This window comes from Ovis canadensis, chromosome 19 (assembly GCF_042477335.2).
Source record: "Ovis canadensis isolate MfBH-ARS-UI-01 breed Bighorn chromosome 19, ARS-UI_OviCan_v2, whole genome shotgun sequence".
Classification (NCBI taxonomy): domain Eukaryota; kingdom Metazoa; phylum Chordata; class Mammalia; order Artiodactyla; family Bovidae; genus Ovis; species Ovis canadensis.
In genome coordinates this window covers 28,615,154-28,627,572 of record NC_091263.1, presented here as the reverse complement: position 1 = coordinate 28,627,572, position 12,419 = coordinate 28,615,154, and the positions used below count along the sequence as shown (strand labels likewise).

Sequence of the window (12,419 nt, the reverse complement as noted above, 5' to 3'; positions counted from 1 at the left end):
TATATTCTAGAACAATAGAAAACGCTTATTTCATGTCATCAGGTAGACATTCAAGGGTGTTTAAAACTCCTTAATGCAAATTATTTTCTAATTTTCTTTTTTCAATTTGCTAGTATACCAATACCTCACTAGTTGTTGTTTTTTTTTTTTAGCACCAGTCTATGTTTTATTGCTGTCATTGTTCTAAATCTTTCCCTGTAATAGCTGCCGCATATTGCTTTTGACCTTGACAACTGACTTTGATCTCCATGATACCTGGTATCTGTCTGAAAGCGGTAGACTCCTTGAAATTGAATTAGGAAAAGAATTGGGTAAAGAAATGGAGTTGGCATCAAAGAAAGGTACGTCCTCCTACATCACAAAGAGTTGGACATGACTAAGCAACTAAACTGAACTGAAAGGACATATACTTGGCCCAGGGAAAGTAAGCCATGATTGGTCGCTGTGTTATTAATAGCAACAAGAAGGAAGACACTGAGCTGTAGGTTCGTTCGAAGCATAAGTCACCTCTTCCACACCTGGGATTCTTCTGCATTCAAAACCCGTTTCTTCTCTTAATACTAACCTCTTAAAACTAGAACTTGACTGTTGTCAGTGTTTAAAATGATAATAGTGTTTAGATTTTGAGGCAGCTGTCTCCTTTTCAGGGAGGAGAAGGCTATGACATGGGCATGTGTGCCGGGGAGGTGAGGAGTTGGGAGGGAGGTATCAGAATGTCTCTTAGGAGCCCAGACTCTGCCCCCAGCTTGCCTTGAGGAGTACTATGCCAAAGATACAGAAGCAGAGACAAATATGTGTGCTCAGCTCACCGGGGTTGGGGGGTTCCCATGGGCTTTGCAGGTGAGGATACCTTGGATTCAGATCCTAGCCACACCACTTTGACCTGTGAGATGCTGGGCATGTTATTTCACCTGTCTGAGTGTCAGTTTCCTCATCTGTAAAGCAGACATGATGCCAACCACTCAGCAAGGGACTTAAATGAGAGAACACAAGATAGGTAAATATAAAGGACATATTTATTGCCAGGAGGAATATCAATAACCTCAGATACGCAGATGACACCACCCTTAAGGCAGAACGTGAAGAAGAACTAAAGAGCCTCTTGATGAAAGTGAAAGAGGAGAGTGAAAAAGTTGGCTTCAAACTCAACATTCAGAAAACTAAGATCATGGTATCTAGTCCCCTCACTTCATGGCAAATAGGCAGGGAAACAGTGGCAATAGTGAGAGACTTTTTTTTCTTGGGCTCCAAATTCACTGCAGGTGGTGACTGCAGCCATGAAATTAAAAGACGCTTGCTCCTTGGAAGAAAAGCTATGACCAACCTAGACAGCATATTAAAAAGCAGAGACGTTACTTTGCCGACAAAGGTCCATCTAGTCAAAGCTATGGTTTTTCCAGTAGTCATGTATGGATGTGAGAGTTGGACTATAAAGAAATTGAGCACCGAAGATTGATACTTTTGAACTGTGATGTCGACGAAGAAACTTGAGACTCCCTTGGACTGCAAGGAGATCCAAGCAGTCCATCCTAAAGGAAATCAGTCCTGAATATTCATTGGAAGGACTGATGCTGAAGCTGAAACTCCAATACTTTGGCCACCTGATGTGAAGAACTGATTCAGTGGAAAAGACCCTGATGCTGGGAAAGACTGAAGACAGGAGGAGAAGGGGACAACAGAGGAGGAGATGGTTGAGTGGCATCATACAACTCGATGGACATGAGTTTGAGCAGTCTCCGGGAGTTGGTGATGGACAGGGAAGCCTGGTATGCTGCATAGAGTCAGGGTCACAAAGAGTCGGACATGACTGAGCAACTAAACTGAACTGAAAGTATGTATACTTGGCCCAGGGAAAGTAAGCCATGATTGGTTGCTGTGTTATTAATAGCAACAAGAAGCAACACTCGGCTGCCCTTCCTGTTTACAGAGGGTTCGTGGGGGCTGTGATGTTCTCATGTCTGTGTCCCAACACTAGGGAAGGCACTCAGTTTGTATTTATGGAGTAAACCAACTCCTAGCAGGCTTATGAGGTATTAATGTATGGTTTTATTTTGCATTTGTGAGCCTAGCCCAGGGCTTGGCCCCTGTGATCTTGGCACAGGCATCAAGAGAGGAAGGTTGTTGAGTGTCAGGGAGGTTCATTTTGGTAAGACCATCAGCGTGCAGATAGTGGAGCAAATCATCACTTTGAACCATGTCCAGGGTCCTGCGGAGTAAACAGAGGGGCAGGGAGCTCACCAAGTTTGGGGGTTAAGGAAGGAAAATATTCAGCACCAGAATCCAGGTCACCTGACTTCCCAATCTGGCCCTTGTCTGTCATTTCTGGAGTGATGGGAGAAACTTCACGCATTACTTGAGAGGAGGTTGGTTAAACTGCTTTCCATTAATAGATGTGTCAGTGTTGCCCAAAGACTGAGATGTGGCCCCCGAGTCCTCCTTCATCTCACACTCAAGTGAAGGCTGTTGGCATGGGGGCTTTACCCTATTTCAGTATCTCTCTCTCTTTAAGAAAGTCATTTTTATTTATTTTTGTTCATTCTGTGCTGCTTGTGGGATCTTAGTTTCCTGACCAAGAATCAAACCCGTGCCCTCTGCATGGAGTCTTAACCACTGGATCACCAGGGAAGTCCCTCTATTTCAGTATCTCTTGAAGTTACCAGTTCGACTCCTCCACGGCTTTCTCCCTGCTGTTTTCCCCATGAGCTTGCCCCTGTCTGCTTGTTGTTCAGTCACTAAGTCGTGTCCATCTCTTTGCAGCACATGAACTGCAGCATGCCAGGTTTCTCTGCCCTTCATTATCTCCTGGAGTTTGCTCAAACTCATGTCTATTGAGTCAGTGATGCCATCCAGCCATCTCATCCTCTGTCACCCCCTTCTCCTCCTGTCCTCAATCTTTCCCAGTATCAGGGTCTTTTCCAGTGAGTCAGCTCTTTGCATTAGGTGGCCAAAGTGTTGGAGCTTCAGCTTCAGCATCAGTCCTTCCAATGACTATTTAAGGTTGATTTCCTTTAGGATTAAGTGGTTTGATATCTTTGCTGTCCAAGGGCATCTCAAAAGTCTTCTCCAGCACCGCAATTCAAAAGCTTCAGTTCTTCAGTGCTCTGCCTTCTTTATGGTTCAACTCTCACATTTGCACATGACTTCTGGAAAAACCCATTGCTTTGACTATATGAATTTTTGTTGGCAAAGTGATGTCTCTTCTTTTTAATATGCTGTCTAGGTTTGTCATAGTTTTTCTTCCAAGGACCAAGCATCTTTTAATTTTGTGGCTGCAGTCACTGTCCGCGATGATTTTGAGAACTCAAGAAAATAAGATTTGTCGCTGCTTCCACTTTTCCCCCATCTATTTGTCAAGAAATGATGGGACTGGATGCCATGATCTTAGCTTTTTTAGTGTTGAGTTTTAAGCCAGCTTTTCACTCTCCTCTTTCACCCTCTTCAAGAGGCTCTTTAGTTCCTCTTTTCTTTCTGCCATTAGAGTGGTATCTGCATATCTGAGGTTCTTAATATTTCTCCCAGCGTTCTTGATTCCAGCTTAGGATTCATCCCACCTGACATTTTGCGTAATGTATTCTGCATAAAAGTTAAATAAGCAGAGTTACTTTATTATATAGCCTTGATGTACTTCTTTCCCAATTTTGAACCAGTCCATTGTTCCATGTCCAGTCCTAATTGTTACTTCTTGTCCTGCATACGCTTGTGTCCTGGAGATAGGTAAGGTGGTCTGGTAAATTCCCATCTCTTCAAGAATTTTCCACAGATTGTTATGATCCACCCAGTCGAAGGCTTTAGTATAGTCAATGAATGAGAGAGAGATGTCTTTTTAAAAAATTCCCTTGCTTTTCCTTCTTTGAAGAAATGTCTGTTTAGTTCAATGGCTCATTTTTCATTGGGTCATTTATTTTTCTGGAATTGTATATTTTTGAGTTTTCTATGATCTAGCATATATGTTGGCAGTTTGATCTCTGGTTCCTCTGCCTTTTCTAAATCCAGCTTGTACATCTGGAAGTTCTTGGTTCACATACTGTTGAAGCCTAGCTTGAAGAATTTTGAGCATTACCTTGCTAGCATGTGAAATGAGTGCAATTATACAGTAGTTTGAACAGTCTTTGGTGTTGCCTTTCTTTGGGGTTGGAATGAAAACTGACCTTTTCCAGCCCTGTGGTGGCCACTGCTGAGTTTTCCAAGTTTTCTGGCATATTGAATGCAGCACTTTCACAGCATCATCTTTTAGGATTTGAAATAGCTCAGCTGAATTCTATCACGTCCACTAGCTTTGTTCGCAGTAATGCTTCCTACGGCTCACTTGACCTCACGCTCCAGAATGTCTGGCTCTAGGTGAGTGCCCACCCCGTCATGGTTATCCGGGTCATTAAAACCTTTTCTGTACAGTTCTTTGTATTCTGGCCACCTCTTCTGTCTCATGGTTGAATGCAAGTGCCATTCGTCTGTTGTAGCCCGTGGTCCTCAGCATGTGTCTCCCTCCCTTTGAAAACTGATGATATCTCTTTATCTCATCACAAGATCATTTTCTTGGCAAGACACTCCAGGCCTTGAATGAGCAGCCCCAGGGTGATTTTCCAGCCTCGACTGCCATTCCTTTGTGCTTCCTGTACCTACACCAAACAGTCACCTTGGCATTTTCCATGGGACTCCTGCACCTTATCACTCCAGGCCTTTCCTCAGCAGATGCCAGCGCCTGCTGTGCGTGTCCTTCACTGTCGACCTCACCCCGCCATCCATCCAGCGATGAGGTCCTGCCCCCTTTCCCCAGTCCCGCCTCAGCTTTGTTTCCATGGCTACTGTCGCAGTTTCCACATTCCGCCTTTGGTGCAGTGGAAAGCTTACCATTGTTTTTTTAAAAAATAAAGTGTAGTTAAGTTATAATACGGTGTTAATTTCTGCTGTGTAACAGTGACTCAGGTGCATATATTTACGTGACAGTTTATCACTGGATACTGAACATGGTTCCCTGCGCTATACACTCGGGCCTTGCTGGTTGCCCATTCTCTATGTAATAGTTTGCGTCTGCTGACCCCACACTCCCAATCCATAACCGCTCCCACGCTCCCCCATGGCAACCACCGGTCTGTTCTCTGTGTCCGTGATTCTGTTTCTATTTCACAGATGGGTTCACCTGTGTTGTAGTTTATATTTCAAATACAAACAAGATCGTGATATGTATCTTTCTTTCTGTGACTTCACTCAGTATGATCATCTCTAGATCTGTTCGGGTTGCTGCAGATGGCGATTTTGATGGCTGAGTAGTATTCCATTGTATATACGCACCACATCTTCTTTAACCATTTGTCTGCTGGTGGTCACTTGGATTGCTTCCACGTCTTGGCTATTGTAAACAGTGCTGCTGTGAACATAGGGATGTGTGTATCCATAATTTTGTCTGGTATATGTGTAGGAGTGGGATTTCTGGATCGTGTGGCAACTCTCTTTTTAGTTTTTTGAAGAACCTTCATACTGTTTACCATAGTAAAGCCTGCCATTCTTTTAATGAAATTGTGAGGTACTACAGCCTGGGACTGAGCTGTATCATCTGTGCATGGCAAGCATGTGAGTGATGGTGTTTGGGAAGCACACTGAGGCCTGACTTGAATTGTTCTGGCCACACCCCTGCTGGTTATGCTTAAATTAAACCTGCTTAGGACATCAGACAGCAATTGCCTGAAGAACTGACTGTCTCTTGTTCTCTACAAATGCCTTGTTGTGGCTCTGATGCTCAGTTGTGTCTGACTCTTTGCAACACCATGGACTGTAGCCCACCAAGCTCCTCTGTCCATGAAATTCTCCAGGCAAGAATACTAGAGTGGGTTGCCATTGTCTCTTCCTGGGGATCTTCCCGACCCAGGGGTCAAGCCCGTGTCTCTTACATCTCCTGCATTGGCAGGTGGGTTCTTACCTGCCCCCTGTGTGCTAGACTCATGTAGTAATGTTAGATGTAATAAGTTTATATCCTCCCTGGCCTTTTTTAATGCCAAGAAGTTAGCTGAATCCCTTCATCTCATTTTAGGTAATGCTATTGATATATTCCCATTTAATATTACATATGGCTCACGAGTTGTCATTACCACGTTTTATATGTTTACAACCTGGGGATCTCATCTGAGATCCCTTCTTAATATATATCCAGTAGCTTCCTAAACGGGACCACTAGAATGCCCGATGGGCCCCTCAAATTCAGCATGTCCAAAGCAGAGTTCAGGACTCACCTCCCACACCATTCTGCTGCACCCAAGCCCCACCACTCTCATCCTGCCACGCTAGAAACCTGGGAGTTGTTAAAATTTCCCTCTTTCATATTCCTCCTCCAGTCCTTAACCAAATGCAATAGGTTTTACTGGTAGCACCTGGCTCAGTCTGCCATCTTCTCTTGTTCAGGCTGTGACAGCTGGGGGCACCAAGAACCCAGGATGGCCAGGAGTGGGGTCAGTTGCCACCCAGCAGGTCCTGGAGCAGTGAGTTGGGGACAGGGGTCAGGGGACCACAGGCAAAGGCAGAGCACTGCACGGAGAACAGCAGCGACATTGTGGCAGAGGCGGGGTGCTTCTTGCTCTTAAAAGAGCCCTCTGGGCGTCCCTGATAGCTCAGTTGGTAAAGAATCCGCCTGCAATGCAGGAGACCCTGGTTTGATTCCTAGGTCGAGAAGGTCCACTGGAGAAGGGAGAGGCTACCCTCTCCAGTATTCTTGGGCTTGCTTTGTGGCTCAGCAGGTGAAGAATCCACCTGCAGTGCAGGAGACCTGGGTTCGATCCCTGGGTTGGGAAGATCTCCTAGAGAAGGGAAAGGCTACCACTCCGGTATTCTGGCCTGGAGAATTCCATGCACTGGAGAATTCCATAGTCTGTGGCATCACAAAGAGTCGGACATGACTGAGCGACTTAGACTTCTGGGGGCTCCTCTGATAGTCCAATGGCTAAGACTTTGCGCTCCCAATGCAGAGGGCCTGGATTCGATCCCTGGTCAGGGAAGTAGGTCCCACATGCCGCAACCAAGCGTTCACATGCTGCAACTAAAGGTCCCACATGCCACAACTAAGACCCAGCATAGCCAAATATATAAATAAATAGTAGAAAAAAAGATCCCTCTGTAACATGTACACATAGGCCGTGGATCTGGGAATCGAAAGGCTGGCAGTGAGTATGTGCTGTTGGGGAGCTAGAGAGACCCTGCGAGAGGCTGGCTGGGCCTTGAGGTTTGTTGCTCAGCTCCCCGCATGTGATGCACTTAGCACACAAACCTTCTGCTGTGGACCTGTACCTTGGGAGGAGAGTTGAATTTCAGGTGCATCTCTGATGTGCACCTCCCTCTGTGTAAAGCTGTAGCAATCCCTTTCTGGAGCCTTTGGCATCTCTGCAGGGAGTTGGTACCCAAATACTGGCAGGAGGGTTGGGATGTTTCTTGGTGACAGTAAGAAATGACTGTGGATTGTGGAGGGCCTAGAGGGCCACTGGCCGTGTGCGTGGGGAGAGTCCCACAGTGTGTGCCTGTGTTTGTGGACGTGTCTCCTTGCTTACATGTGTTTGGAAAGGAAGCGGTGGCACGGTGCCCTTCGCTGTCTAGGTGCTGGTCCGCAGGACTGCCTCATCTTTCCCAAGAGACAGTCATCTTCTCTAAAGGCTAATGTGCTAATGTGAAAAGGTCAGTATTCTGCCTTACATCATGCTTCAGAAGGCAAGATCAACAGCCAAGCCTCACAAAGGTTCAGACCTAGGGTAGTGCTACAAATCTGTTTTCTGGGAGAAAGTCCCACCTTTCTGGTAGAGGCCAGGGGTTGAGGTAGAGAAGGGGAGAGGTGAGACGAAACTCCGAGCTACTGATCACTGTCATCCCCCTTGGCTGTAGAGAGGTGCAAGCTGTTAAAAGGCAGATGTCTGATTTTCCATAATATCCTTTTGAACCAAGGAAAGCAGGCAACCCAGATTCCATCCACAAGCCGGAAGCCAGAAGGAGCCTTGACATTTATGAGAGGGGCCCTAGGGTCCAGAGTAGGGACCTGAGGTGGGACAGCCTACTCTAAAGGCTCTGGCAAAGATCATCACCTAGTAGTTTTGTTCTGAGTAAAATTAAAAACAGAGAGGGTATACACAAATGAAATGTGTATGTACTATAGCAAACACAGTAATCAGTAACTTCTCTCAGTTTAAAATTACTCATCTCTCATAGAAATCTCCTGTAGAATGAGACAGTTTATATAAAGCTCCTGGGGAAAGACATCCTTAAAGCCACTCCTTTCTCAATTCTTCTTTCCTTGCATTCTTCCTAAGCACTGTGGACCCGTATCTGAGCCTCTTCATGCAGTAGTCCAAAGTCTTATTGATGTTGCTTAGTCACTCAGTCATGTCCAACTCTGCGACCCCATGGGCTGTAGCCCACCAGGTTCCTCTCTCCATGGGATTTCCCAGGCCAGAATGTTGGAGTGGGTTGCCATTTCCTTCTGCTGGGGATCTTCCCAGCCCAGGGGTCGAACCAGCAGCTCCTGCCACGCCTCCTGCATTGCAGGTGGATTCTTTCCTACTGAGTCACCAGGGAAGCCCCAGTCCAAAGCCTATTCATTCGATAAACATTTTAGATGTTATTCAAGCAGATGTGTGCATATAGAGATGGAAAACACAGTAGAATGGATTTGGTTTGCATCATAAAATGTGCATAGAAGTGCCCAGAAGAAGCGAGCTTGTGTTATCTGGAGTCATTTAGCCTGGATTTATCCTCCAGCTAAGTCATCCGTTATCTGTGGGACTTCAGACACACTACTCAACCTCTCTGAACTTCAGTTATCTCCCCTGAAAAATGGGGATAACCTCACCATGTCTCAGGATGGTTCAGAAGAAAAAGTGCTTGCCCTCCAGGGTCGGTCAACATCATCCTGCCAGTGGCCGCCCTGGCTGTTGGTTTATCACGCCCACACTCCGCTCTGTGGCCTGAGCTGGAGGCAGCGTGTGCTTTCCTTGCCACGTGGTGACCGCGCATAACTTCTCCTGGGGGCCTGCGGTTAGAGACCTCCCCGGCCACCATCAGGTGTTGCCCTTGTCTCCCGTAGCCGAGCTGACTGATCTCCAAGACCCCTTCCCCTCTCCTCTACCTGTTCAGGCACAGAAATCCGGCGCAGGAGGGAGCACTCAGGCCGCGGAAGACCTGCTGCTGCTTGGCAAGCCTCTCACAGACCTCGTCAGCCTGCTCATCCCGCTGGTAAGAGCTCACACACCTGCTCGTGCGTCTCTTGGGTCATTGCTGAGGGTGTGATCGTGTTAGTCTCATGATATCTTGAGTTTCTCTGCTATTTTGCTTCCTTTCCAAACCAGAACCAAAAGAAATGTCAGAACAGTGTTTAGCCTAGAAATACTAAATTTCTGCTTTAACTCCTAGGTGACTTATGATTTGTTTAAGTGGATATCTAAGTAAGACTGGGTCTCAAATTCTTCATGGGTGTGAGGTTAAAAAAAAATCCATAAGTGAATTCCAAGAAGGAAGAAGAAAGCCACTGTGGGGATCAATTATCTTTCAGAAAGATATATTAGAGTTACTTGGCATGCAGGATTCCCCTAAAATGCAGAAGCGCAGGCAGACTGCTGTCTCCATAGAAATAGAATGAAATAAGTGAAATCACCCAAGAGACTGCACAAGAGTACATAGTATGTGAAAAGAACCTAATGGGGACTTGGAGTTTGGAGCAAATCAATCTCATTATCTGTTTGACTTGCATCTCCCTGATAATTAGCAATGTTGAGCATCTTTTTACGTGCCTATTGGCCATCTGTATGTCTTTGGAGAAATGTATATTTAGGTCTTCTGCCCATTTTTTGCTTGGGTTGTGTTTTGTTATTGAGTTGTGTGAGCTCTTTATATATTTTGGAAATACAAATGGGACTCCAGTGAACAGAGGGGAGGCTAACCCAAATCATGCTATCTTTATGGATGTATAAAAGATTCAGAACATTCTCATTACATGTAACTGATGCAATATGTGATCTGTAGGATAATACTTACATCAATAGCATATGAGATTTAAACAATAAAAATAGCTCAAAGCAGATGAAGAATCTATTTCTGGTAAACTTCTAGGATTCTCTTTTTCACATATGTCTCTTATGGGTGGATTTTGGCCTTTGCCACATTCTTAGACTTGCTTTCTTTTAACAGTTGAATTTATTCCAATTAGATTTATTCTTAAACTTATCTTTAGTCTTAATTTTATTGTCTTATTGGGTATTTTCTTTCTAAATGTTTTCCTAAATTAGATGTAGGGTTTAACGCAAAGCAAAGGAACCTTTATCAGGATGAAGAGAAGCACTCTACCATGGTAAAGAATAAAATGCACAGAAAACTATAACTATGAACTTTTTCTGTGAAATACAGAGTGTAGAACTCTATAAATGGAGAAGAACCAGAATATACAGGGTAAAGTATTTTTAAAACACAGTAGTATTGAGAGATGTAACCTGTCTCTTGGAGAAGGCAATGGCAACCCACTCCAGTACTCTTGCCTGGAAAATCCCATGGACAGAGGAGCCTGGTAGGCTGCAGTCCATGGGGTCGCTAAGAGTCGGACACGACTGGGCAACTTCACTTTCACACATTGGAGAAGGAAATGGCAAGCCACTCCAGTGTTCTTGCCTGGAGAATCCCAGGGATGAGGGGAGCCTGGTGGGCTGCCATCTATGTGGTCGCACAGAGTCAAACATGACTGAAGCGACTTAGCAGCAGCAGCAGCAACCCATCTCTCTCATTGCTTGATGAATCAAGCAGATAAAAATGATAATGTAGATCAGGGGTTGATAGATGAGGCAGTGTGGGCTAATCTTTTTGTAAGTCAAGTTCTATTGAATATAGCCACACAAACAGTTCATTTATGAGTTGTCTGCAGCTGCTTTTGCATCTCAATGGTAGAGTTGGGGAGTTACAACCTGGACTCTGTAGCTCATAAGCCTGTGATGTTTACTGTCTGACTCTTTACAGAAAACGTTAATTGACCCCTGGTGGACTTCCCTGGTGGCTCAGATGGTAAAGCGTCGGTCTACAATGCGGGAGACCTGGGTTCGATCCCTGGGTGGGGAAGAATCCTTGGAGAAGGAAATGGCAACCCACTCCAGTACTCTTGCCTAGAAAATCCCACAGACGGAAGAGCCTGGTGTCCATGGGGTCACAAAGAATCGGACACGACTGAGCAACTTCACTTTCACTTTCATAGAGGATATGAAAACTTTAATAAGATTAATAGCAACATATCTGTCTCTCTATCCTGAAAATTGAGACTGTACCTCCTTTTCGAATTTCTGGAAACACTTCACCATGCATTAGGTTAAGAGAATATCAGTAAATATCAGAGGAATATCAATAAGTAGGAATTGTATACAAAACATATTTTAACCATAAGACACACTAGAAGGAAAAATGAGAACAATTAAGAATACACCCAGCAATCCCACTGCTGGGCATACACACCGAGGAAACCAGAATTGAAAGAGACACATGTACCCCAATGTTCATTGCAGCACTGTTTATAATAGCTAGGACATGGAAACAACCTAGATGTCCATCAGCAGATGAATGGATAAGAAAGCTGTGGTACATATACACAATGGAGTATTACTCAGCCGTTAAAAAGAATTCATTTGAATCAGTTCTGATGAGATGGATGAAACTGGAGCCGATTATACAGAGTGAAGTAAGCCAGAAAGAAAAACACCAATACAGTATACTAACACATATATATGGAATTTAGGAAGATGGCAATGACGACCCTGTATGCAAGACAGGGAAAGAGACACAGATGTGTATAACGGACTTTTGGACTCAGAGGGAGAGGGAGAGGGTGGGATGATTTGGGAGAATGACATTCTAACATGTATACTATCATGTGAATTGAATCGCCAGTCTATGTCTGACGCAGGATGCAGCATGCTTGGGGCTGGTGCATGGGGATGACCCAGAAAGTTGTTATGGGGAGGGAGGTGGGAGGGGGGTTCATGTTTGGGAATGCATGTAAGAATTAAAGATTTTAAAATTTAAAAAATAAAAAACTAAAATTTAAAAAAAAAAAAAAAGAATACACTGTTAACAAATATTCTCAATGAACACAAAGATCTTATGATTGTATCTCTCTGAATCCCACCAAAAGATAAAAAACACATAGTGATTTAAACAGGAGAATTTCAATATAAAGACTCATTAAACAGTAATTGGAGAGTAAATGAAAGATTTACAAAGAACCTTATAAGTTATTCAAAAGCTGAGGGAGAGTACCCAAGGAAGGACAGACCTGAAGGGTCAAGAAGCAACAGTTAGAACTGGACATGGAACAACAGACTGGTTCCAAATTGGGAAGGGAGTATGTCAAGGCTGTGTATTGTCACCCTGTTTATTTAATTCATATGCAGAGTACATTATGCGAAATGCCAGGCTGGATG

At 44.5% G+C, this 12,419-nt stretch overlaps 1 protein-coding gene across 4 annotated transcripts in view; it reads left to right on the top strand.

Annotated features, from left to right (window-relative positions):
• ULK4 (unc-51 like kinase 4) overlaps positions 1-12,419 on the top strand; it is a 502,577-nt gene that overhangs the window by 336,564 nt on the left and 153,594 nt on the right. For all 4 annotated transcript variants that reach the window (XM_069560715.1, XM_069560714.1, XM_069560717.1 and 1 more), the window contains one exon: positions 9,103-9,201. In XM_069560715.1, coding sequence (XP_069416816.1) covers positions 9,103-9,201 — 99 coding nt within the window. The remainder of the gene's footprint in view (positions 1-9,102; positions 9,202-12,419) is intronic.